Source organism: Vipera ursinii, assembly GCF_947247035.1.
Source record: "Vipera ursinii genome assembly, chromosome: 1".
Classification (NCBI taxonomy): Eukaryota; Metazoa; Chordata; class Lepidosauria; order Squamata; family Viperidae; genus Vipera; species Vipera ursinii.
In genome coordinates, this window is record NC_139512.1 from 306,345,726 (window position 1) to 306,373,634 (window position 27,909).

The 27,909-nt window shown below is 38.4% G+C and overlaps 2 protein-coding genes across 2 annotated transcripts; both read right to left on the reverse strand.

The window, feature by feature from the left end:
- Positions 1-482: 482 nt before the first annotated feature.
- LOC310649302 (mitochondrial amidoxime reducing component 2-like) lies at positions 483-9,234 on the reverse strand (the record flags this gene model as incomplete). Its single annotated transcript, XM_083377631.1, has 7 exons — positions 483-609; positions 1,427-1,498; positions 1,614-1,675; positions 2,170-2,310; positions 4,833-4,995; positions 6,388-6,561; positions 8,966-9,234. The coding sequence occupies 7 exons, from the start codon at positions 9,232-9,234 to the stop codon at positions 483-485; spliced, it is 1,008 nt and encodes a 335-aa protein (XP_083233757.1).
- A 5,345-nt stretch (positions 9,235-14,579) lies between these two features.
- LOC310643610 (mitochondrial amidoxime reducing component 2-like) lies at positions 14,580-27,385 on the reverse strand. The gene is made up of 7 exons (XM_083368083.1): positions 27,070-27,385; positions 25,108-25,281; positions 21,803-21,965; positions 20,147-20,287; positions 18,331-18,392; positions 18,180-18,251; positions 14,580-17,364 (listed from the first exon to the last, which is right to left on the reverse strand). The coding sequence occupies exons 1-7, from the start codon at positions 27,330-27,332 to the stop codon at positions 17,238-17,240; spliced, it is 1,002 nt and encodes a 333-aa protein (XP_083224209.1). The 5' UTR covers positions 27,333-27,385; the 3' UTR covers positions 14,580-17,237.
- Between the last annotated feature and the right edge of the window lie 524 nt (positions 27,386-27,909).

Sequence of the window (27,909 nt, forward strand, 5' to 3'; positions counted from 1 at the left end):
TTCATATTTAGCCTTTTCAGGAAATAAGTAAACCCAAGCATATCCCAGAAATAGATATATATCTGTTTCATCCATGTTTCTAAAAACAGCACCGTATTCTAATATGGAAAGTTTTACTTTCATTATCACAACCTCAATATTCTGCAGTCAGCAAGACATGGCCTCACCCTTATTGCATTAAGAATACTGATTGGAAAAGATTCTAACTATTACTTGTTATTCATCCAGTTTTCCCTTCATTCAAACTTTTCTTGAAGCAATAAAGGGACATAACTGTATGTTTCAGCTGTGAAGATGATGTGATGATGTATATTCTCAGTCATGACAGTGATAATTTACCATTAAGCTGGAGATGACCCTTAGTGACAACATGCAACTGCCTGCAATAAATAAGTATCCAATTTACAAGGAAGAAAAAAAGATCTTAAAAAATGAATAGAGAATCCATATGCAGAGAAATTACACTCCACAGGTGCCTCCCATCATGAGATTATCTTGTACACAGGATCCCCAACTTCAAGTATTCCCATTTCCTCAATTCCATATAGCCATCCAAAAGGAGGATTAGACTTAAAGTCATGTTCTTCAGAAGGATCACACTTGCGATAACTGAAAATAAATTAAATGGAAAAACAGCATTAGAAATTATTTTTGAATAAAATAGATGCTATACATTCCAGGATATAAATGAATAGTCAACGTCAATTCTGCAGCACTGGAGATAATGGATATTTATCAACAGTGATTATGATAGAACAATCATCTATTAGAATGGAATGTTTTCATGTAACCTAGAATTATCATGGTTTACAGAGACATTAATGTCACAGCCATATAATATGGAATTAAGTTAGGGACATGCACAGAGCCAGACAGAGAGCAATCTGAAGCAGTTAGTTAATTTCTGTAGGGTAAAACTGGATTTACAATTTTGTATAAATTATTAGAAATATTGAAGGTTTAACTGCCTGCTCAGCTATTTCAGAATTGTAAGTCTAATAGATGCAGAAGCCCTGCTTCAAAATCAGAAAGAGAAGAAGACATGGAACTAGTAATGGAAATGAAGAAAAAAATATTAAGTGGTTTCAGTTAATAGAAGAAACTAGAAAGTATTTCAAATTATAGTAAATGGGGAACTGCTTTGAAAAAACTAATTTAATCAATTTATGAAAAGCTGGATCTTGACAAATTAACCGATTTAAATGTGTACCATGTGAATCTGTCTGCCTAACATTGTATGTATGAGCTATAAAAGATTTATTGGAAAGAGCTTAAAGTGCTAAGGTATTTGAAGATGTTAAAACAATAAGAATGTTCCTTATCATATATGTGGTGCTGATTTCTGTTTGTAAATTGCTACTTTATGAACTGGTACAGAGACATCCAGACATCTAAAGAAGGAGCATTCATATACATTATATGCTACCTTTTCAGGGCTTTTAGGATTTCCTTTTCACCCAGGATCCCAGTATCCGGATCCACTGCTGTGAAAATGCACCTATGGACATAGATGTTGTTACATTTTAATTTCATAATAGGAATGTCTTTAAAAATGGAATTACTCATTTTGTGCAAGATCATGAGATCAAAATACCAACTCTAAACTCTCTTACCTTGGACAAGACATTTTTCCTTTCAACTTAACAGTTCCAATTAATATATCAACCCAAGAATCCTATATCAAAGAAATTGAGTCCCATTAGATACTTTGCAATTGCATTGTTTAACTATATTCCAATAATAGATGTCAGTTATAGAGCAACATTTCTGCAGTTTTCTTTTTAAACCAATATATTCATAAGACCATATTTAAAAAGCTATTGATTAAGTTTAACATCTCAATACAACTCTTTTGAGGCATATCTACAATAACATAAATTAGAGATGGAGAAAAGTAGCAATTCAAACAAGATAGACCTGTAAGAGCCAGTCTGATCTAGTAGTTAAGACACCAGGCTTGAAAGCAGGAGACTGTGAGTTCAAATCCTGCCTTAGCCATGAAAGCCGGTGGGGGATTTGGGGCCAGTCATTTTCTGTCAACAAAACCCACTTTGCAGATTTGTTGTCAATAAAATAGGAGGAGGAAGTGTATTGCATATGTTCACTGCTTTGTTTATAAAAATAATAAAGATGGGATACAAATAAATAGAATAAAACAATAATACTTACTTCTTCATAAGGGCTACAATCTTTAACAACAATATTTGGTCGGAAGATAGTCATTGAAGCCTTCTTTTCTAATCTTGTATTTAGATCATTCAAGGAAGCTTCAGAAAGCAACAATATTGGACTGCCTTCAGCATAGGCAATCTTTAAAAATAAATACAAAAAAGTCTATCATTGAAAATCATAAAGATTGGGATTTGTCTCAAAGTGCCACCATTGGGTGACAGAACAAAATCCAATCTTCACTTGTAACTATTTCATTCCAAAGAGGACCCAGATTGTTGGGGGCAATAAGCTGACTTTGTAATAATGCCGCTTGGGGGCCCCCGAAAGCCCTAATAAGCAGGCATATACATAGAATGAAGGCTACTGCTAAGCACATTGATTTGTGCTTTAAATTGTAAGCCGCCCTGAGTCTTCGGAGAAGGGCGGGATATAAATAGGATTAAAAAGCAAAAAAACAAACTGCAATTTGATAAAACTACACTTTAATTTCAGAAAATGCTTTTAATTAAAATATGAAATCTCTACTTCATAATTTTTATTGTGAACATTAATAGTTTAAGCCATGATTTATTTAATTATGATTGGTTGAATACTGTAATCCTAATTGGTAGATTTCACACAAAATGTTATATCATAAAATTATAGCTTGTAACACATATGAAGTCAAATCTCATAAAGTGACATTTATTTATTTGTAACATACTATTTTTATTATTAGAAGTTAAAAAAAGGTGCAAAGAGAAAAAACTAAATATATTTTTAATCATGGTTATCAATTATAGGTGTACGTAAATTAAAGTAGAAGTGAAAATTATGAACTTAAAATCAATAGGATGTGAAATGGCTTTTTTTTCTTTTGCTTTCAGTGTTGCAATTCATACCAGTTCTTTAATCATTCTTCACCATGAAAATAATCCCTCTGCTATCTAGTCTTCCTGGCTGAATTAGTCAAACATGTTTATCATCATAAATTAAAGGAATAATAATAATAATAATAATAATAATAATAATAATAATAATAATAATAATAATAATAATAATAATAATAATAAGTTGGAAGGGACCTTGGAGGTCATCTAGTCCAACCCCCTGCTCAGGCAGGAAACCCTATACCACTTCAGACAAATGGCTGTCCAGTCTCTTCTTAAAAACTTCCTGTGTTGGAGCATTCACCACTTCTGGAGGCAGGTTGTTCCACTGGTTAGTTGTTCTAACTGCCAGGAAGTTTCTCCTTAGTTCCAGGTTGCTTCTCTCCTTGACTAGTTTCCATCTGTTGCTTCTTGTCCTGCTTTCAGGTGCTTTGGAGAATAGCTTGACTCCCTCTTCTTTGTGGCAGCCCCTGAGATATTGGAACACTGCTATCATGTCACCCCTCACCCTTCTCTTCATTAAACTACACATACCCAATTCCAGCAACCGTTCCCTATATGTTTTAGCCTCCAGTCCCCCAATCATCTTTGTTGCTCTTCTCTGTACTCTTTCTAGAGTCTCGACATCTTTTTACATTGTGGTGACCAAAGCTGGATGCAGTATTCCAATACCAAGGCATTGTAAAGTGGTATTAGTACTTCACGTGATCTTGATTCTATCCCTCTGTTAATACAGCCTAGCACTGTGTTGGCTTTTTTAGCAGCTGCAGCACACTGCTGGCTCATATTTAAGTGATTGTCCACTAGGACATATCTTTAAAAAACCCTATATTTTGGCTGTTGCTCAGTATGGAATAATGTGAGGATAAGATAAGTTCCTTAAGACCTTGCAACTTTATAATGAAATCTCAGTGGATTTTAATTTTATATTAAAACAAGACATTTTCTTCCAATTACTAAATATAATATGAATCATTTCTGTGGCTTATCTTTATACATTCAATGCTTAACTAATCACTTAAACCTTATTAAAAACTTAAATACATAAGAATCTATTCTGTTAGTAACATGCATGATAATTCAGTGAATTAATTCCTGAGTTATTCTATATGTGCAGAAGAAAATAGTTAAAAGATATATAGCATTTATTAAGAAGCCTCAACAAACAGGGACAATGAAGAGGAGCAATCTTGGCTCCATTTCTGTTCCTTGATTACATTTTTGGCACAAAGATGGTACAAATTCTGCAAACATAACTTTTTCTCTGATTGAATTATACATATTTTTGTATTACCATAAATAAAGAGGTCTATATAAAATGATTATTTGATTTATTCTGATCCCAGAGCAAACATTCTGGAAGTCACAGCACACAGTCATACTTTTCCGGGAAGTTGGCAAAATACACTGAAACCTCCATGCTATTTAATAATTTTAATACATTTAGCTAAATATAAAATACTAATTTCAATGGAACATAATTCTAAGCATACTATATAACAGGGGTCTTTCAAACTTGCCCCTTTTATGACTTGTGGACTTCAACTCCCAGAATTCCTCAGCCAGCAGTCTCAGAAAATTATTGGATGACTTTGAGCCATCCAATCTCAATCCAATCTGTCTCACAGAAGCTTGTATGTAAGTACAGTTAGCAACCTTGAATTTCAGGAGGAAGAAGAGCTGAGGCATTTCAGCCATTACTATAGAAGTATTCTTTGAAACAGAAACTTACGGAGTTTAAAACTAATGCAATTATTAAAAATATATTTTTGAGGGAAACTGTATTCTGACCTCATCTTTTGGTAGAAAAGCAGGCAATAAATCACTTGGCTTCCTTGAGACCATATTTGTTTCATAATGGACCAAACGATAAGGCTGTATGTTCAGGAAAGTAGTGATCCATTCGGCTGCTTCATCTCCGCAGTCCCTGCCTTGAGTTTGGAGTCCAAATCGTCTAATAGACCATAAGAAACATTTCTGCAATTGCTTGGAAGCTTGACATTCAATACAGTTACTAATGTTTCAGTATTTCACGGTCTTCCATGCTTTGCCTTTCTGTGTTCTGTTTGCATATAAAGCAGCTTAACTACCATACCACCCATGAACATCTAAAATTGCTCCACAAATGTAACACCACTGGAATTTTAATTTAATTTAATAGCTACCTAAATTGACAGGAAAAAGGATAGAAAGAAAGCCACATTCAGATTAGGATCCAGTAAAAGTATAAAGACATTTACTGAGAAAAATAGCATTCATGAGTATTAATAAAAGTCCGAGATAGAAATAATTATTTTAACTCTGAATATCTTCCTATCATACCAAAATAAATAGCACTGAGAAACAGAAGACAGTGTTAATGGGGTGTTTATAAGGTAACACAAACTCTTCAAAATATTGGGATATGGAGAATGTGGAAACTAACATGCATGAATAAAAATAAAAAAAATTGGAAAATTAGCAAAGACAAAGGGATATTTCAAAAGCATTTACCACAGGTATTTAGCAGTGAATCCGTTAATGGCAGAAATCTCTTATCAAATACATTGATGTAATAAAGAATAAAATTCAATGAAGTTTATAAATTATTAATGATTAGTATAAATTATTAATCATGATAATTGCAGAATTTTATAGCTTGCTGAACTACATTTAATATAAAATGTAATGTATTTTGTATAATATTGAAATATAGTTTATTCCTTTTGTACTTTTCTTGGCATTTTTTTCATTATGAATCTACAATCAGTAGTAGCTGGAAGATGGTGTTTAAAGATTAATGAGGGCTGCAGTGAGCAAGTAATAACAAAATGATGTCAGCAAGCATGTGGGATTGGGTGCCCTTTCTGAGTTTGAGTGGTGTGGGGTTTTGAGGAAAGAGATTTTTAAGTGTTAACTTTAAGAGTTACATCTATCTCCTAATCCGCCTTCCACTTCCACTACACAATACTGGACTACTGTACCTCTATTATTCAGTAGATTACAACAAAACTATAGGCTCTGGAGGGATAAAGCAAAGCTACCAAAGCCTACATCCCAAATATTCTAATAACACAAAATAAAAATGATGCTTGCCCCACAATCATACTATCGGCCCCAAAATCTTTCAGACCTTCTAAATGAAAGGGCAGTGAGGGACAACTGAATTTGAATGGGTGATGGTGGTAACAAGACCCCAGAGTGTGGAGACTACATTTCACCCACCCACCCCATTTTTGCTTATTATGCTCCATACAAAGTCTGAGTGACTGTGGAAATAAATGGAAACAAATAAATGGAAAGAATATCAGAATAAAATTGAAAAATTTGTTAATCAGGAAGCAAGAAAAATTAAAACTTTTAATACGTGCAATTCCAGATTGAATTTGTCTGTGGAAGTTCAACAGGAATTCGCAGTGTCTTCATTTCTGGGGCATTCAGGATTAAATAGTCATCTTCATAAGATGCACTAATTAAAACCATGCGAGGAATGTTCTTAGCAGATATCATTTCTCCATTTTCTTTTATCACGGTCCAAAATCTACATAAGAAAGAGCATGTATTATTTAAAAACACCTATATGTGAAACTAATAAGCAACAAAAGTACGCTGCAGCTTGTAAAATCAACAAGACTCAATAGCATACTGGACTCGACTGGGGAATTCAGAAAGTCCACACATATTAAAGTGGCCGAGATTGAGCAACACTGCTCTAGACAAAGAATTAAAACAAGAAATCTATTGCAAACCTTGCTAATGATACACTACTACATACAGTGGGGGGGGGGGGAAGACTAGAGACCATGGCCTCAGGCAATTTTATCATTTTTTCCCCCAGGAAGGTTGGGTTGGCTTGGATTTGGCAACGTGTTTTTCTCAATATAATGAACTCTTTCTAATCCAGTGGAATATTAGAGTGGAATTTTGTAAATTCTATGACTCTTCTTCTATCTATCAACTATCCATAAACTGAACCAAATAACAGCAAATGTGGTACGGTGGGAAAAGTTGGCTAAAAAAAACTGTTTAAAAAACAAATACAGTAGAAGTCGTGTGTAGGGGGGGGAAAAATTCCAAGGGAACTTCCAAGAGAGGCAATTGGTCAATGGGTAAAAATGCTGTTTCATTCAAAGCTAGCCACATCACTCTAACCAGGGCATATGCAGCCCATCCTGTGCTTTCCAGTGCATGAAAACAGAAATGCACCAGGAAGACACTAAAACAGAGGGAGAATAATTACTTAACTATAAGGAAGAAAATGCAAATATTTCCAGTGGTCACTGCTTGTAAAAGGGTTGGGGGAAATTCCTGAAGCAATGCTTTTGCTATTTACGTAATCTAATTCTACACACAAAAGGCACGGTAAAAGATATATTCTCTTTCTTGGGTTTTACAGCTAGCATTTCCATAACAACCAAGGCAGCATAATATTATTAAGAGAAATGATAGGCAAGCAAGAACTCTTCCTATTGAAAGGAAGGAGAGATTTCCTACTAGCCAATGCAGTTAGGGATTCCTTCTGAAGAGGAGTAAGGCATCCCTCTAGAAAACAGGGGCAAGAAAGTAAGAGAGTGCTTTCAATTGTATTGTAAAGATCCTTACAGCAGCAATCAGAGTAACAGAATGACAGAGTTGGAAGGGATCTTTGAGGTGTTCTAGTCCAACCCTCTGCTCAAGCAGGAAAGCGTATACTGTTTCAGACAGATGGCTGTCCAGTCTCTTCCTAAAAACCTCCAGTGATGAAGCACCCACAACTTCTGGTGGCAATTTGTTCTACTGATTATAATAGAATCCTAGATTCAAAGGTAGAAGGGACCTTGAAGGTCTTCTAGTGCAACACCCTGCTCAAGCAGGAGACCCCAGGCCTAGACCATTCCAGACAGGTGGCTGTCCAGTTTCTTCTTAAAGGCCTCCAATGATGGAGTACCCACAACTTCTGGTGGCAAACTGTTCCGCTGGTTGATTGTTCTTGCTGTCAGGAAATTTCTCCTTAGTTCTAGGTTGCTTGTCTCCTTGATTAGTTTCCATCCATTGTTTCTTGTCCTGCTCTTTTGGAGCTTTGGAGAATAATTTGACACACACACCCCTTTCTTTGTGGCAGCCCCGCAAATATTGGAAGACTGCTATCATGTCACCCCTGCAATTCCTACAACCGTTCTTCATATGTTTTATCCTCCAGCCCCCTAATCATCTTTGTTGCTCTTCCCTGCCCTCTCTTCCAAATATCCATTTCCTAGCACAATTTTCTTTTCTTTGTTTACTATTTATTTTTATTTTGCCCAACTTTAAGCTGGGTGGACTTCAACCCCCAAAATTCTGACTCTGGGAGTTGAAGTCCACCCATAAAATTACCAGGTTTGAAAAACACTGTTAGGCTATCCTTCCATACAGTATTCCCGGGCTAGCAAGAAACTTTCCTAATAGTTCGCTTAGTTCGCTTTAAAAAACAACAACACTAGATCCTCTCCTTCCCTTCCTTGGAGCAGTGGCAATCACTTACGAAGGATTGAACTTGATAACTGGGAAATGGGACGGTGGGTGTTACTGAGTACTTCGATTACCCAACGCCGTTCTCATCGAGGTGGTTAAAAACAAGCAAGCCGTTCAGAACAATCCCTCCGACGTTACCTAGAGCAGCGTTTCCCAACCTTTAGGAACTTGAAGATGCGTGGACTTCAACTCCCAGAATTCCCCAGCCAGCTATGCTGGCTGGGGAATTCTGGGAGTTGAAAGTCCACGCATCTTCAAGTTCCTAAGGTTGGGAAACGCTGACCTAGAGATTCCTACGAGGACAACTTAGCGGGATCGGGAGTTGATGAACTACAGTCCCAAACAACAACCCTGAAAGAAGCGGTCCCTTGGAAAGGTACCAAAGAGCAAGGCAGTCGGAGCCGCGGGAGCGAATCCGCTCCTCGAAGGTGCCCGCTCTTCCGCGGCCTGCTTACCGGTCCCGCAGCTTCTCGCTCCCAAGGCCCAGCCTGGTCATCTCGGCTCGCTTCACAGCCACCCCTCGGCAGGATTTGACCGGGTAGATGAAGAGACCAGCCACCGTTCCCACCTGTTTCAGCCGCGGGCGGTGGCTTCGGCGACCCCGCTGCCAACGCCAGGCCGCCGCCACCCCGCAGAAGAGAGCGGCGCCGGTGCAAGTCCAAGCGAGCAGACTCTGAGGCAGCGGCAGCCCTGAGAAGGGGAAGAGGCCCGCGGAGCCAGGCATGATGGAGTCTGCGTGGGAGAAACGAGCCTCAGTCCTCGGTCGGTGACTCTTATAAGGGTGGCGGTTGACCTTCCTCCTTGTCGTAATAGCAGTGGAAGGCGGAAAAGGAGAGTCTCGCTTCTGCTCATTGCCCAAGCCTTTCAGCCCTCCGGCTAGAAAAGTTTCTGTAGAACAGAATTAGAATTAGAGCTGGAAAGGATTTTGGAGTCCAGCCCCCTGCTCAGGCAGGAGAACCTATACCAGGGGTATGCAACCTCGGCTCTTTTATGACTCATGGACTTCAACTCCCAGAATTCCTGAGCCAGCTATGCTGGCTCAGGAATTCTGGGAGTTGAAGTCCATGAGTCATAAAAGAGCCGAGGTTGCCTACCCCTGACCTATACCATCTCAGAGAAGTGACAGTGTCAAACTCGCAACTCGCAACTTCAAGTGACGTGTGCGCCACGTATCACAACTTTTTTTCCATTGACGGCACGGCAATGGTTTTGCCTTGACACATCCGGCCCTTGGGCCGGCCGTTTGACACCCCAGTAACCTCTTCTTAAAAATCTCCAGTGATGGAGCACCCATGATTTCTGGGGGCAAGCTATTCCACTGGTTAATTGTCCTCACTGTCAGGAAGTTTCTCCTTAATTCCAGTATGCTTCTCTCTCTCTGATCAGTTTCCAACCACTGTTTCTTGTCCTGCCCTCTGGTGCTTTGGTAAATAACGTGACCGCCCCCTCCCCTCTCCTTTGTGGCAGCCCCTCAAATACTGGAATACAGTCTGGTTTGGAAGCCTCACTGCTGCAGACGGGAAGGCAGTGCAGAGTGGTGAGGATGGCTGAAAAGATCATTGGCAGTTCCCTTCCCTTCCATCCAGGACATAGCACAGAAGTGTTGTTTGAACAGGTTCCGTAAGATTATCTGGTCAACTACTCATCCTCTTCACAATCTGTTTTCCTTATTATCTTCTGGGAGGAGGCTCCGTGGTATCTGAAGCAGAACATCCAGATTCAGTCACAGCTTTGTTCCATACAGTATTGACCTTGTGGACTCTAAAGCTTTTTCCTTCTGTTATGTATTCAAGATGACAGTGAATAATATTTATATATTACTTATACGTAAGGATGTAGGTCTATACATGTTGTATATAGTATGTTCAAAATGTGTTATGTATGTGTACACTTTGAAAGGAAGCAACTAATTTTCATTTTTAATGTGTGCCATTGTGCCCACAGGAAAAAAATGACAATAAAGGTTTATCTCTCTCTCTCTCTCTCTCTCTCTCTCTCTATCTATCTATCTATCATCTACCTATCTACTAGTCAAACCCAAGTCCTGCAGCCATTCTTCTTATGTTTTAGTCTCCAGGCCTTTGATCATCTTAGTTGCTCTTGTCTGGATTTTTTCCAAACTCTCAACATCTGTTTTGTAATATGGTGATCAAAATTGGCTGCAGTATTCCAGGTGTGGTCTTACTAGGGTTTTATAAAGTGGTACTAATAGTTTGTGTGATCTTGATTTTATACCTCTGTTTATACAACCCAGGATTGTATTAGTTTTTTTGGCGGCAGCTGCTGCACACTGCTGGCTCATAGTTAAGTGATCGTCTGCTAGGACTCCAAGGTCCCTCTCACAGTTGCTGTTTTTGAGCCAGGTCTCGCCCAATCTGTACTTGTACCTTTCACTTTTCCTGCCTAAATGTTTGATCACGTCTACGTGGCTCTTCTCCTCCATTGGAAACTCAGGTCAGAAGCAGCCTTGCAACCTCCACCCTTTCTAGGCAGATGTTAAATTAGTAGCACGGTTGTTAAGTGGATCTGGCTTCCCCATTGACTTTGCTTGTCAGAAGGTTGCAAGAGATGATCACATGACCCCAGGACACCACAACCATCATAAATATGAACCAGCTGTCAAGCATCTGAATGCAAATCACACGACCATGGGGATCCTGAAATGGTCACAAGTGTGAAAAATGATCATAAGTCACTTTTTTCAGGACTGTTGTAACTTTGAACAGTCACTAAATGAACTGTTGTACATCGAGGATTACCTGTAGTTTTTTTGATGTCTTGGGCTTATTCATGTGTGATTGCTTTTTCCAGCATCAGAAAGGCTGATTTTTCAATTGTAGTATTTTCCCAACAAATCTTTATTTTTAAGAATTTATAACTAAACATAATATAAATCTATGACAGTGCGCTTTTCAGTTTTCACCAGATACCTATGAGTCATGCGATCCACAGCCTACAGTGATCACAGATTTGAAGAGGCTGGATTGAACTAGATTGCTGGAATCAGGAAATAACGTAGACTGTCAGGTCTGTCCATGGAAGGGGAAAAAAGCAGACATTTCCCAACACACAAATTTTTGAATAATTACTATTGTGAAAACAGTCCAAAATTTAAAAATATTCAAAAAGCCAGACAATGTTAGATTTTAAAGCTAAGGCTACCAGGTGGTGGGCTTGAAGACGAAAACAATGAGCCATCCTCTTTTTGTCAAGATATCGGATAACCTTATTTCAAGGTCAGGTTACTGGAACACAGTTTTCAAAACAGCGTTAGGAAAAGTTAATCATTCAAAATTATATCTTAAAAATTGACAAAGGTTGGAAAACATGTTGAAAACTTAGTGTACTATTTGAGATATGAGCCAACAATAAGTTGCCCTGTAAGGTAGTCTTAGGATTCCAATTTCAATAGAATAATGTGAACATATTTGAAATAAAACTAGGGGTTTATTGCATTTACAGTGTACTTGGCTTTTATGTCTCAGAGCTGACCGATACTCTCCTTCCCTTTATCAGGGAGCGCTGCATCCGGCTTGGGGACAACTAAGGCTGATATCCCATCTCACTAAAAAGGTTGTGTGAAAGTTTCAAAGCCAAGATGGGTGGTAGAGCTCAGTAGCTATATAGCCCATTTGGTAATGACCATGGCATATAGAAGATTGTAAGGTAAGAAGACTGCATGAATTAATGAACAAAATAGAAAGAGGAGAAAGAAAAGGAATGTGTACTTTAGTATTCGCATGATGCCATGTTTAATTTAATAATTTAATAATTTAATAATTTAATTTGTATACCGCCCTTCTCCTGAAGGACTCAGGGCGGTGAACAGGGCAATACATAATAAAAAACAGGATACAAAAATTAAAAAGTGATTAAACAACTATGCCCGTAGTAATTGATACATATTAAAAGTTAAAACTAATTATAAAAAAAACCCAACCCCATCCCGTCAGACCAGGCCAGCTTGTTCAAAAAATAAGGTTTTGAGATCGCGCCGGAAGGAGCGAAGGTCGGGGGCCATCCGGAGCTCGACCGGTAAGCGGTTCCATAGGTCTGGCGCGCCCACAGAGAACGCTCTCCCCCTGGGGGCCACCAATCGGCATTCTTTGATCGGAGGCACCCTGAGGAGGCCCTCTCTGTGGGAGCGCACTGGACGGAGGGAAGTTGACGCCGGCCGCAGGTGTTGCCGTAGGTAATCCGGACCCATGCCATGAAGGGCTTTGTAAGTCATCACTAACACCTTGAACCTCACCCGGAGAGCAACCGGTAGCCAATGCAGCTCGTGGAGCAAAGGTGTAACATGGGAGTATCGGGAAACCCCCAAGACAACTCGCGCGGCTGCATTCTGCACCAGTTGAAGTCTCCGGGTGGACCTCAAGGGCAGCCCCATGTAGAGAGCATTACAGTAGTCTAGACGAGAAGTCACGAGCGCATGAGTGACTGTACGCAAGGCATCCCGGTCTAGATAGGGCCGCAACTGGCGCACCAGGCGAACCTGGGCAAAGGCCCCCCTCGTCACAGCTCCAATATGCTCTTCCAAAGAGAGCTGTGAATCTAGAAGGACCCCCAAGTTGCAAGCCCTATCTACGGGGGGTAATAGCTCACCCCCCATGGCCAGAGATGGAATAATCAGAATTTCCCGGGATGCCGGCACGAACAGCCACTCAGTCTTGTCAGGGTTGAGTCGAAGCCTGTTCCTCCCCATCCAGACCCGGACCACCTCCAGGCAGCGGGACATCACGTCGAGGGCATCACTGGGGTGGTTTGGGGTCGAAATAAAAAGCTGGGTATCATCAGCATATTGATGATACCCAACTCCAAAGCCACGAATGATCTCACCCAGCGGCTTCATGTAGATGTTGAACAGGAGAGGCGAAAGAACCGATCCCTGAGGAACTCCACAAATGAGAGGTCTCAAGGTCGATCTCTGCCCTCCTGCCAACACCGACTGCGAATGCCCCAGAAGGTAGCAGGAGAACCACTGGAGAACTGTGCCTCCCACTCCTAACCCCCTGAGACGTCGCAGCAGGATACCATGGTCGATGTTGTTGACGGAGAATCCAAATTATTGCTATGTAATGTTACATAAATGATATAATGAAAAATATCAAACACCAAGAGGCCGCAGGAAGTTCTGCAGGAAGAATATGGAAAGACAGAATGATGAAAATGATATGGTGACACGATGTAAATCTCACTGCTTTTGTATGTGGATCACGACACTGCATGCAAATACTAAAGAGGCAAAGTTTGTTATACTGGGCGATACCATGACATCTCTTTCCTCATTCTGATAAAAACAGCAAGTCCTGCAGATGCTGCTCCCCCTTTGGTAGCTATGTTTGGCAGGGAAACAGTGAACAATTGCAAATTATGCATAAAAAAACCCTAGAGCACGTTGATGAATTTCCGTTCTGATTGCTTATAGCGGGAAATGGACAGGTAAATTTTAAGATGAACAAATGCTGAAGGATAGTGAATAATATTTGGTCTGTTTGAAGGAACGCTTATTGAAAAAAGTGGAAATATATGTATAGTGCATGAGCATTTCTGCCCACTTGTATTATAAATGAAAGTATGACAGGAGAAATTAAAAAATGTATAAAAGGAAAAGGGAAGAGCAATAAAGATGTAGCTGGATGGAGTTGATGTGAACAGTTTGAACTCCTTGGACCTGAGAAGTGGACAGGGTTCTTGGGCCTGGGAGCTCAACCATCTGCTCTTTAGATTCATGCCTCTCCTGGCTTGTTAAAGAGGCTCAGAGATGTTGTGGGAATGGGTTCCAATTGGTTTCATACAGTATATGAAAAAGTATCACACTATTTATCATTTTAGGGGAGCATTTGACCTTTAAATTCCATGGTACCTTTTGCTGACAGTAATGCCAAGAACATATACTGCAGAATAAAGAAAAAGCACGCACCAAAAAAGGAACTACATTCTTATGTCAAATCCATAATTCTATGATATGTGTAATTTAATCACCCTAAATCATATTATTATACAAAATAAGGTTCTTAATAATTTTGCAAATATATTCTTTCAGTAATTTCAGATAAATAATTACATGGAAAAACACTTGTACATTTTATATTTTTAATTTTAAAAATCAAATAATTCCTGTATCACTTGCAAGGTTTACATTCAGTAACCTGATAATATTCTTATAAGCAAGAGCATATATTACCAATGTTAATAATTTCATCACTTAAAAATAAATTGGATACAAATCATGATATAAAGAAAACTTATCGATATATATTTTAATCTATCTTTGTGAATAAAATAAAAGGAATAAGGAGATGTGAAATTTGACATTATCATATTATAACAAAATCATATTGAAATCAATGCAACTTAGTTCCAAGTAATAGAATAAGATATATAAAAATATGGATTGACAGTGAAGAATTAGGAACTTAAATTTAGAGCTAAAAGAAATCATTTAGGCCCGTGGTGGCGAACCTATGGCACGCGTGCCACAGGTGGCATGCAGAGCCCCCTCTGTGGGCACGCGCGCCATCGCCCCAGTCCTAGGCATTCAGCTGGGTTTTATAAACCCTTTTTGCTTTAGGCCTCCACCACCATGTGCAAAAAAAAAGGTTCAATCAATCAATTTCAACTTCTCGCAGGAAAAAAAAAGATCTCGCCAAGTTGGGATTGATTGAACTTTTTAGTTCCGCCCAGTCTGCCAGTACCACTGCAGCCACGCCCACCAAATGGGCCATGCCTACCCAATGGGCCACACCCACCCAATGGGCCACGCCTACCCGATACCCGATGATACATAAGTAGGTATTGGGTTGCAGTTTGGGCACTTGGTCTCTAAAAGGTTCGCCATCACTGATTTAGGCTATTAAGTCCAAACCCGTCTGGTGCTAGAATCCAAATTAAACCATCTCAGACAGTTGGCCCTCTGCGTGAACATATCAGGCAGATGAGAGAGCCCCACCATTCTCTCATTTCACTGGTTCCACTGTCAAACTAGTATTCATTGATTGACTGATTGATTGATTGATTCGTTTATTCATCAAATTCATGTAGCTACCCATCTCACAAAAAACAATTAGCAATAAAACTATAAAACAGTACCATATAAAAATAATTACCAAGAAAAATTTAAAAACCATGATTAAAGTTAAGAAAAAGCAGCAGATGTCAATAACAGTAGAGCCACCTAGGAATGTGTTTGACACTTAATGGGAACCTACCCCTCCCTATAACTTGAATCAGTTACTATTTAATCAGGGTGGATTTGATTTAAATCAAGTCCATTGAAATCACAATTTAAATCACTAGTAAAAAGGCTTGATTTAAATCAACTTGATTTAAATCACAATTTTTAAACAGCAACTGTCATCTCTGTCCCGCAGTGGCTCCTCCTTTGACTCGCTGTTGACTCACCAACAGTCCCATTCACTTTAAAGGGACGGCTGGTGATGTGGCAGTGACACAAGAAGGTGAGGGATGTGGCGGGCAGCAGGTGAGTGGATGCAAGCTAACAGGCGCTGCCATGATGGATCTGAAATTGCAGGTGCTCTTTAAATGTAAGGACTCATTCTTGCTGGTAGTTAGAATCTTTAATATTATTTGTAAACAAAATGAAGGTTTCCTACTTAGAATAAGCTGCCAGGTTAGTAAAACAGCAATATCACAACCAATTTTAGGTTAATAGGTTAATCAGACATATTTGGAAAACTACTCAAATTCTTGTATTTAACTAAAATACTTAGAGCCTGGTATAGATGCATTTCTCTTCAAACAATCATAGTTTGAAATGTACATAGATTTGCAAAAAATGGGATAAAGGAATATTCCTGAACTTTGTTTTATGATTTATCTCATGGTTACTGTGAAATTGTGTGAATGCATCAAGGCAGTGCATGTTATCTCAGCATGCAGAGCTTGGATTCATTGAATGAGTTTACAAAAAATGTAAATATTACAGAACATACAGCCTCATGCTACATAACAAAGCTCCATTTCATGCTGAATAAACTAAATTATTAATGTATCTTAAATAGAAAACTATATTTAGATATATTTTACTCCAAAAGCATTTTATTAAAATAAATTTGATAAAAATAAAAATCTGATTTTTTAATTTTTTTAAAAAAATCATCATTATCCACCCTATATTTAATTAAATACACTAATAAGTTAACCATCTTAACCTTCTTCCATGTGACATCCTTTCAGTTATATGAACAATTATTATAGCCCCCTAAACTATCTTTTTTCAAGGTAATCACACACCCGCTTCAGTCTCTCTTCAAAATCTTAGCTTCTTATCCCTTAATTATTTTTGCCAACCTCTGAACCTGTTTAAACTTCTTTGAAAACTTTAAAGTGTGCTGCTCAATTACAGCACTGAACCACAAAAGAAATAGAGTGGATTGATTATATATCTCATGATTTGGAAATTATACTTCAGCTTGATGTAGTCTAAAATTGCATTTGCCTTCTTGGCAACACATTACATGGATGGCTCATATTTCATTTTATCTTTCACAAGCTTTCCGTAATCATTCTGTATTAATTACCATATAAACTTGAATTTTGACAGTGTTTTAGATTCAATTCTAGAAAGCAGAAAATATTTATAACCAATACAATTGCATTTAACATGTTACAGAAAGTATTCGTAGATGAAAGATAGAAAATTTTCATTAGACATTCACCTTCAAAAAAGATACCAAAAATGCATTTCCATTTGAGATTTTTCTTTTACCACATTATCTTGTAAACAAGATCTCCAACCTTAAGTGTTCCTGTTTTATCTACTCCAAAGTACCACCCAAACAAAGGGCTTGATTTGTATATATGCTTTTCAGAAGGCTCACACAAACGGTAACTATTAGAAAAAAATAAGATCATAATGAATTACTCATAAAACAGTTAACTGTTTTCAAATAAGCAGATATTTTATTATAAGAAGCTAATAAACATTAGTTTCCTATATGCCTAAAATTCCAGATTGCTACTAAATCTCACAATCACATAGTAACAACTATTTTGAAAGTCTAAAATTAAAGCTGAAACCTAAACATAATTGTTTGGACTATCGTTAAACTGAACTCAGTGGGACTTTCGTGTAACATATATTCTTAAAAGTTGCATTGTACTTGAAATTATATGTTCATTTTTTAAATTTAAATTATATTTATTTCAACTATTACATAAAATTATTAAGAACATTAAAGAGGAAAACTAGGTAAGACAACTGCAACACTGAAGATGAACTACCTATCTATCCTGGGAATGTAACTTCCAGCTGAAGTCTAATCTCATCTGGAGGGTACCAGGTTGTGGAAGGCTGTTCTCAATAAAATTCTAGCCCTCCAAAATGTGCAAAGATAATTGCCACATTTGGAAAAAACCACAACCATGCAGTGTGTGTGCACGCGCGCGCACACACACACACACATACCAGCAACTGCCTGGAGAAACCCACACACAATGGGGTTTATTTTTTTCAACATCTTTGGAATTGGTTTGCCATTGCTTCCATTCTAGGGCTGAGAGTGTATGACTGGACCAAGATCACCCAACTGCTTTGTGCCTAAGATGGGACTAGAATTCATAGTCTCCCAGTTTCTAGCCTAATACCTTAACCACACCAAACTGGCTCTCGTCAATTGTATTGAAGATGTCAAAATATTTTATTACCTTTTCAAAGTATTAAGAGGTTCTTTTCTGTCTATGATGCCAGTATCTGGATCAACTGTTGTAAGAACACACCTACAATGAGAAAGTTGAATGAGGTAACAACAGCCTTAAATTAATTTTGGCCATAAAATATGTAACAAAAAATGCATACCTGGGACAGGCCACTGCCCCTCTCATTTGTACGTTTCCAATTATAATATCATTCCAGGTATCCTATAAAATATAATGGTTTGGTATTTTATTTCTTATGATCCAAGGCAATTCAATGTGCTCAAATGAATTCTGATTATGAGCATTCTGACCTGAGTGTAATTGTTATAAAAGAAACCAATAAAAAAAAGAATAACAAGTGCTCCAGGATTTATGAAAGATGTGGTGCAATGGTTCTGAGATAACATCTGCCAGCTCTTTCAGAACTCTGGGGTGTAATCTGTTGGGTCCCGGTTATTTATATTTGTCAAGGTCGGATAAGTGTTCTCTTACCATTTTCTTGCTTATTTTAATGTTTGTAATTTGTCGTTTGCAGTGGTTTTTGGGTACGTTGGGCTATAGTTTCTTTTTGTGTGAAGACTGACAGAAAGTATGAGTTAAGCAGCTCTGCTTTCTCCCTGTTGCCTGTTATTTCCTTGCCATCTTCTCTCTGGTCCTACAGTTTCCTTGAGTTTTTTCTTGTTAATATATTGGAAGAAACTTTTATTATCCATGATTTCTGTTGCAAGTCTTTGTTCGTTCTGAGCCTTTGCTTTCCTGACTTCATCCTTGCATGTTCTGGCTATCTGCTGATAATCAGCCTTAGTTATGTGCCCCTCTTTCCATTTTTTGTATTTGTCCTTTTTGTCTTGCAGTTTGTCAGATCTTTGTGCAGCCATGTTGGTTTCCTCTTAAATTTCTTGTTTTTCTTTTATGGGGACAATTTCTACCTTTTTCAATTGCCTGCTCCAGGCTCCCCAATTTTCAGAAAGTGTCCTAACCCAGGGGTCCCCAACTCCTGGGCCGCAGTCCACTACTGCCACCCACACAGAACCATCACCTCCCCCCCCGCTGGGCTACCAAGCTGGAAAGTTTGGTGACTGCTGTCCTAACCTTCCAGAGGTGATTTTGATGAAAGGCATTGGGAAAAGAAAGGAACCAGAAGAACATCATGCTGGATCAGAAGACTTCTGCAAGTTTGCCAGCAAAGAAACAAATTTTGAAACTATCTTGTCTATATGTGTGTGAGGGAAAGAAATAAAATTCAGTATGATAAATACTGCCTCGCTGATATAAGAATCTCACCAACAATACTGGAGTAATTTCTCCAAATGCTCATTTCTGCTACATATTAAAAATGACATCATTATTTTTGGAATGAATATTATTTACGAAAACTAACCTTTAACCTAATCTAAAGCTTTAGAGTCCAGGAACTCTAGCTTGCCCCACAAGTTCTTTGGTTTTCCTCAAAAAAGGATACTTTTTAAAGTCCTATTATTCAGTGTAAATAAATTAGACACTGCATAGCTTCATCATGCATTTTATGCTTTACCACTGACTTTTAAGTTTGATTTCACCTTTAGTCTAGAAATCCATTGTGACCAAATAAAGAGCAGACTGATATTTCCACTTGCCAGGATGGGAGAAATAACTTACATCAGAACTTTTTGTTGAATAAAATAATTCAAAAAATATTCTGGTCAGCACTAGTTAACATTATTACTTTTATCCACACTAGATAGCCTCCCCACTTCTATAAATTTAGGAATATACTAAAGAAAAAAAGCTTTCCTTCCCTGCAAAGATAATTGGCAATAACATGAACTTTTCACCAATGTATTAACTGCCTTATGTTCATTTTCTAGACTTCCAGCAAGCTTTCTTGCTGGCTCATATGAGAGGTACTAGTTTTAAAAGTTTCATTAAACAGTTACATGCATATGTAAGTCCAAAATTATTCTAAATGTGAACTAAAAAATTACGCCCAACCTTACCTCCTCATGAGGACCACAGCCAGTCACCAAAATGCTTGGCCTGAAGTTATGTATTTGAACTTTCTTCTCCATTCTGGAATTAAGCTCTTCCAAAGAAGCTTCAGAGATGAGCATGACAGGGCTACAGTCAGAATAAGCAATCTAGAGAAGTATATTCCATAAATGAACAGTGTCAAAACATCTACATAAAATACAGAGAGAGGGTCAATCTGTAGCACAAAAGGAAGCAATCCCCAAATAATTGTCTCTACAGGTGGGTCTTTGTTTAACAACCACTTGTTCAACAATCATTCAAGCCCATGACAGCTTTGAACAAATGGTAGTTAAGGTCAGTCCTTGGAGTTCCTGCTGCTGCAGCATCCACATGGTCCAGGCATTTAGCAAGTGGCTTAAGATTATGTCACAATGAGCCATGGTCATGATTGCAATTTCCAATGTTCCCTGTCAGCTTCCCATAAGCAAAAACAATGGGGAAGCCAGCAGGAACTCAGATGTTGCTGTCATGTAAGGTCCTTGCTTAATGACAATAAGAACTCCCATCACTAAGCAGCATAGTCATATGACATTGTGGTTTATAACTGCATTATTTAGCAATGCCAATTCCAATCCCAATTGCCACTGATAACCAAGGACTACTTGTGATAGCTGGTAGACTTATTAAACTATGTGTTAAAATATCTGACTACAGCAATTTACTGAAGAAAAAGTATATTTGTCACATGATAATCAAATCTATTTAGGTTTTAGAAAAAAAAGGACCCAGCCAGTCACCACTTGGAAACTGATTATCAAGGCAGCTCTCCTTGCAAAGGGATCTCCCACACAGTGACACTTTTCCATTATAGTTGTCTTTTAGTACCAATTGCCATTCCTATGCAGAGATGTATGAATGTACATTATTGAATTGGTCTCTCCACCCGTCATCCTTAGTGAAGCCTGCAAACCAGCGTCTGCATTTCCTGCAGATGAGAAGAACAAATCTTTCTCCTTCTGTCCTGGCCACTTTTTACAGAGGCATGATTGAAAACATTTTAACAAACTGCACCACTGTCTGGCTTGGTGGCAGCAGTGCCTCAGATAGAAGGTCCATACAGAGAGTGGTAAGGACAGCTGAGAAGATCATAGGAAGCTCGCTTCCTGGTATTCAGGTTGCTACTTTAAGCGCTATGTGCTTAGAGATGAAAGCATTGTTAGAGACCCCAACAGACCCACTTTACAGTCTGTTTCTGTTGCTCCCCTCTGGGAGGAGGTTTAGAAGTATTTCTAGCAGGACTACCCGATTCTGTAATAGCTTTGCTCCCTATGCCATCCATCCGGTAAACTCACAAAATTCGTTTTTATCGCCATGCACATATATACATAACCCAAACTAGAATGTTGTTTCTCTATGTCATATAATATATGTGGGTATATGCATAATTCTGTATTTATTTAGCCATATTTATGTAACATATATCGGAGGTGGTAACCCTTTGAGAGCTGTATGCAATGAAATTTCATTTTAATGTATGCCATTAGTGTACATTCAAAGTAACAACAAAGTTATTATTCTATTCTATTCTGCTCTGCTTTACTCTATTCCTCTTCTATTAAGAAAAAGTAATCACATTTTTAAGTGAAACATGCACCATAGATCACTGCAAGCACAAAGCTCACCTTATCAGTTGGAAGAAAAGGTTCCATTAAATCTTTTGAATTTCTTGGAACCATATTTGGTTCAAAACAAACCAAGCGGTATGGTTCTGACTTTAGGTAGGATGTAAACCATTGAGCAGCATCTTCTCCGCAATCTCTGCCTTGAACATCAAAGCCAAATAGCCTAAAACAATTGTGAAAGGCATTAAATAAGACCTCTGCTGGACACTACGATTATATTTAATAGAATCATAGAGTTGAAAGTGATCACAGATGTAAATTAGTCCAACTGCCTGCTCAGTGCAGGTTTTACTAGAGATTCTCTGAAAGATGACTATCCAATTTCTATCAGAAGACCTCTAACAGAGTAGTAGCCACATTTCCATTGGCTGGCTGTTCATACAGTCAGAAAGTTCCTCCTAGTGTTTAATCTAAACCCCCTTCTTTAAGTTTTAACCCACTGGTTCTTGTCCTGGTTGTTTTAACATTGATTTTGGAACAGCAGATATAAGTCCACTCTCTCTTCTAACTTTCAAATATTTGACAAACTTTCAGATATTTGAAAACTAATCCTCAAAGAGCTTAATTAGACTCTTCCCCATTTTGTTAGCCTTTCTCTGAACTTGCTCCAATTTATTTCTTGTGTGTTTTGAACTGTGCTGATGGAATTGAAGTCTTCATTTAACAATCATTCATAGGAATGATGGCCTCAGAACAGTGTTGCCACTCTCATATGGCAGTATTTTGAGTGGTTGGCAATCTGTTCACATTTATTGCTGTTGCCAAGTGCTCTGTGATCAAGTGATTGCCACTTATATTCTCTCTGCTGGTTTCCCCAGAAAGTCAGTACAGTAATTCTTCCTTGCACTCAAAGAGCAGACCTCAAACCTGATGAAGACCAGAGTTTTCTCCTCCCCTCCACACAGCCCAGAAAGTCCTTGGAGGGACGGGAAAATATTGATCCAGACACTGGCATCCACCAGCATTTTCCCCTCTCCTCCAGAATACTCAGAAAGGCTCCAGAGGGGTGGGAAAATGCTAGCAAAGTTTATGTATTTTCCTTCTTTCCCCAAAAAAAATCCTTAAATCCCATAAATAAAATTCTAACTCATGTTTTCTTCAAATAACTTTCCCTCTTCTCTCAAGGTTCTTTGATCTTTCAAGTCCACTTGTAATTTCATGAAGTGACTCCTGTAAATCTCTTATATTTCACTTTAAAAGGGTAAGTCTACAACATCTTTTTCAATTTTTAGATGATTAGAATTCTTTATTGGCCAAGTGTGGTTGGACACACAAGGAATTTGTTTCTGATGCATAAGCTCTCAGTGTACATACAAGTAATAGTGATAAACATTGTCATATACAATATGAAAATACATTCAGCATAAATCATGAAATACAATACTTCCTCATAAATCCTAAGATGCAGCACTTAGTGATATTCATCAAGTACTAGCTAAGCAAACAATGTAAATCATACTAGGGTACAAAAAACCCAATATAAATTGTGAGATACAAGCAGCAAAGATATAGTCATAAGAAGATAAGGATAGGTAATAGGAACGATGAGGAGTATCATAGTAATACAGAGGAGTATCATAGTAATACAGCTTTACTAAGTATTTTGACAGTGTTGTAGGAACTAGTTGTTAACTGCAGTGATGGCATGGGGGGAAAAACTATCCTTATGTAATTCTGGTGTGCAATGCCCTGTAGTGTCTTCTTGAGGGAAGAAGCTGAAATAGTTTTTACGTCCAGGATGTGAGGGGTCTGTAGATATTTTCACAGCTCTCTTTCTTGCTCATGCAGTATACAGTATACAGTATTTTTATTTCTTTAAACTGTAATTGTTAAATCCACCTTAGAAACCACTTCAGTTATCATCAGAAGAATTTTGTTCATCTTGCTTTAGCTTTTGGTTCCAGTGAGGAGTGAAAAAGTTCACAGGCCATAAACCAAAGATTTTCTTTAAATTAGCCATCTTGTGTTCTACTATCATTGTTGTGCAAGTGATATATAAACAAGACAGATTTTCCCACACAGAAGGCTCTTAATAATTAACTTCAAACTCTAACTTGATATCACAAAGTCTAGCATTTATAAAAGCTTTACAAAAACAATTCTGAAATCACCTTACCAAAAAATAAAGATTTTTACAAAGCTGGAACAAAGTGATGCTGTTTCTTTTTAAATGGATTGAATAGAATTCCACACATCAACTAGTAGACTTCCAAGATTTTTCAATCTTAAAGGAGCAATGAAGGTAAAATTTCAAAATAATGAAAAGGATGAGGTTTGTAGAATCTTGAGTCCTGAAAGACTGCATTTATGGCTCGAAGTATGAGGAAATTCATAACTTCCAGCGATTGCAGTCAGTTGTAAAAATGATGGTTTCTACTGTCTACTCACAAAAACCAACTGTCTAAAGTACATATCGGCAATTTCCAGATCTCAATTTCTTCCCAAGAAAATTTTGGCAGTTGGGACCTCATTTGCAGCTGCCTATTTGAGCTATAATTCCCCCACAGGCATTGGTTTTGCCTCATCAGAATTGTTCTCCAAACAATCTTTAAGTAAATTAACATTATGTTTTTTACTAGTATGAATGATGCATGTATATATGAATAAGGGCTGGAGAAGGGGGTTGAAACTACATCCTTATAACATTCAAACATAAGTTAAATGATAAACTGTTGGTGGAGTGGGAAAGAAAGACACCATGCCAGAAAATCTACAGCAGTTCAACTCATAATAACGGGAAGCTCATCTATCTTGCTTCTGAAACGTAAAGAACTAAAGGCACGAGTGATAATGTGACCTACCCTTCTGATGATAAATTACATTCACTAGGGCACCATAGGAATAGGAATGTTATGTGGAGAAAGTTTATGAATGGACAAAAATAGTTAAGTTTGATTAAAAGATTTGATTCTCTTTGTTATTCTATGTTGATTTTCTATGCATTCTTAATAGCTGCAATTAAAATGTGGATTTTTATCTTAAATGTTTACTTTAAAATTGCATTAACCAGTTGTGAATATCTCTAAGCAATCTGTGTTAAATTGAGAAGTACATTAAAGGAATAGATTGGACTTTTGAATCAATCTGTTGTTGGTATCCCCATGAGGGACAAAGATCCTAAACTGGTTTATTAAAGTCAGTTGGCCCAAGACTAATACAAGGGTCAAACTAAATGAGGTACAAAATATGTGTCTAGCATTTTCTAGAAGGGCCTAGTTTAGACTGGTTTTAAAATGCAGAACTGGGAAGAGTTTTAATTTTGCCCTGTTGCTCAAGAAGTTGAAAAAACATAAAAGAAAAAGCACCTGCAATTCCGTACTGGATTTTTGGTTGACAATCTGACTGGAATTTGACAGTCCTTCATTTCTGGAGCACTCAGAGTCAAGTAGCCATTTTGATTGGTGATAGAGACCAACACTAGTCGAGGCTCTTGTCGAGCAGTCACCATGTGTCCATCTTCTTTTATCACAAGCCAACATCTAAGTTAAAAAAACATATCAAAATATTCTAAATACTGAAAATCAAGCCTATCTTTCAAAAGGTAACTTATGCTAAAACATGAACAGTAGACTACCAATTTAGCATCGCCTTTTATTAATTTCCATTCTGTTTCCAATGAATGAATGAAAGAAAACCCTCTAAAAATGTCAAGTGTAAATGGCACATATTTGCTTTTAAGAAGTAAAGGCTCAGAGTATATAAGGGGGAGAAAAATCCTGGACAAACATGAGAAGCTGGCATTGCAATTAAGATTCAGAAAATATATCCCTATCCTTGTTTTGACTGTAAACAATAAACTGGGTCAAATTTTTACAAGGCATCCCACATTCTTCTATTATCTTTACTTTGTTAATTCAAGAGGCTTAACATCAAGAGGGGAACGGAATGAGAGGGAAATAAATGCCACTTTCCAGAAGTAATTTTGATTTCTGTATGTGCATTTAACATACTTTTTTTAAAAAAAATCTGTATCTGTACATGCATAGGCATCTGCAACGTTTGAAGCTCTTGAACTATCATAATTTAATCTTGATCAAAGCAGCAAGGTGTACTATGGAGTATATCAGAAAAACACAAAATCAAATCATAAAAAGGGGGCATTTAAGCTATTAATTCCAACCAGTTGCTTTCTGCAAAAATTGTACAATTCATTAGTCTACAGCAAGTTATTTATATATTCCCATCACATAAGGGTAATTCCTTTATAGTCACTCTTAATTTGAAGTATAGAAACATTCACTGAAATAGTAAAAACCATTTTTCTGATACTGTTTTAATTCTGATTCAACGTTCTTTCATCCAAAGCTTTTATGAGATGATCTCTATGTCTCAGCCACAGGTAATTTATAGATATCTAAATATAACCAGTTTCCACTTACACACTTCTCAAGTATTTCTATTACTTCTATTACTACATATTTTTTAAGTTCTTCCAAACCCCTTTTAAAACAATTGAAAGGCATTTCAAAATGTGAGTCAAAATGGCCTGGGGAAGAGGTGTGACCTGTTTGTTTTCAAGTAGCGGGGGTTTGTGCACACAAACTGGAGGTACTGTCAAAACACACTCTCATTTCACCTATGCAAACCACCTTCAGCCTTGTCAAAATAAAGCAGAAGCCCGGTTTAGTGTCACAAACATTAAGGACCCCCGTAGTAAATGTTAAAATAAAACCATCTCATTTTTTTTTTGCTTAGCTATAGTTGAAACCAGTAGTTTTATTATTATTGGGGGGGGTTGTTCCACAAATTCATGTATTATTTTAGGGAATCACAAAGTTTGAGAATTCATTTTAATTGATTTTTGTTTACCCGGTAAGGAAAGAAACACAAGAAGGAGCAAGAAAATTCAGAGAGGTCACCAAGGAAAAAAAAACTTATCTAAAATTGCCAAATTTGTTCCAACAAACGAAAGCCCTGCCTGGAAGAACCACTAACGAATGCACAAACACACACCAGAAAAAAAGATAAAAAATATGTGGGTAACTTTAAACCTAATGGCTTTTGGATTAACGCCTGACAAAAAAACTCAGCCGCTGAGGTTTCTAAACCAGGGGTTGCGACTTCATGTGTTGCCTGATGATGCAGCCGGTTCGAGAACGTGATCCGAAATGCAGAGCAGCTACACCAAGTATTTGGCAACGCCAGGAGCTTGCTTGAAACAACGCTGCGGTAGGCAGTTAAGAGCTGCTCCTTTCCCAGCAAAAACGACAGAATTGGACAGTTCTTGGCATATTTATCTCCTGGCCCCATCCCAACCCGACCCCTACCTGTCCCGCAGATCTCCGTTCCGTAGTCCCAACTTCGTTACTTCGGCCTGCTCCACGGCTACACCCTTGCAGGACTTGATCGGGTAGATGAAAAGCCCGGACACCCTGCCCACCTGCTTCAACCGCAGCGGCCTTCGGCGGTCCCTCCATAACCAGTACCAAGCCGCGGTCATTCCCAGCGTAACCAGCACAGCCAGAGCGGCGGAGGCGGAGAGCGGGCTAAACCCGAGCTTCGTCAGCGAAAACGAACCGGGGCCCGTCATGGCGACGACGCCAGCAGAACCGCGCAGAAACAGCGCCGTAACGGGGGCGGAGGATTTTGAGAGCCGCTCTTTGGGACAGGCGGAGCCAACCCGTCGCTTCAACACGCCGGAGGCCGGAGAGCGGGGACGGCGCTCGGCCGTGAAGGCCTATTGGGGTGGGTGGGGAGGGGCATAGAGGCCGCGTTTAGTCTTGGTGGCTGGGTCTCTTCAACGGGAGTGTCTTGGTTGCGCCTTGGCTGGCCGGCCCCTGAGCACTTCTGGGATTTTAAGGCAGCGTTTCCCAACCTTTAGGAACTTGAAGATGCGTGGACTTCAACTCCCAGAATTCCCCAGCCAGCTATGCTGGCTGGGGAATTCTGGGAGTTGAAGTCCACGCATCTTCAAGTTCCTAAGGTTGGGAAACGCTGTTTTAAGGCATGTGGTACCTAAAACCAATCTCGGAACGTCTGTCGTTTATTAGAAGACAGGCTAGGGCCGCTTGAAGTGTTAATGCGCCAGGATATAAAATGAAAACAATGGAATGCAAGTGGACCGCTGAATTTCTAATGAGTTCAGTGAAGGAAAATGACCTTCAAGG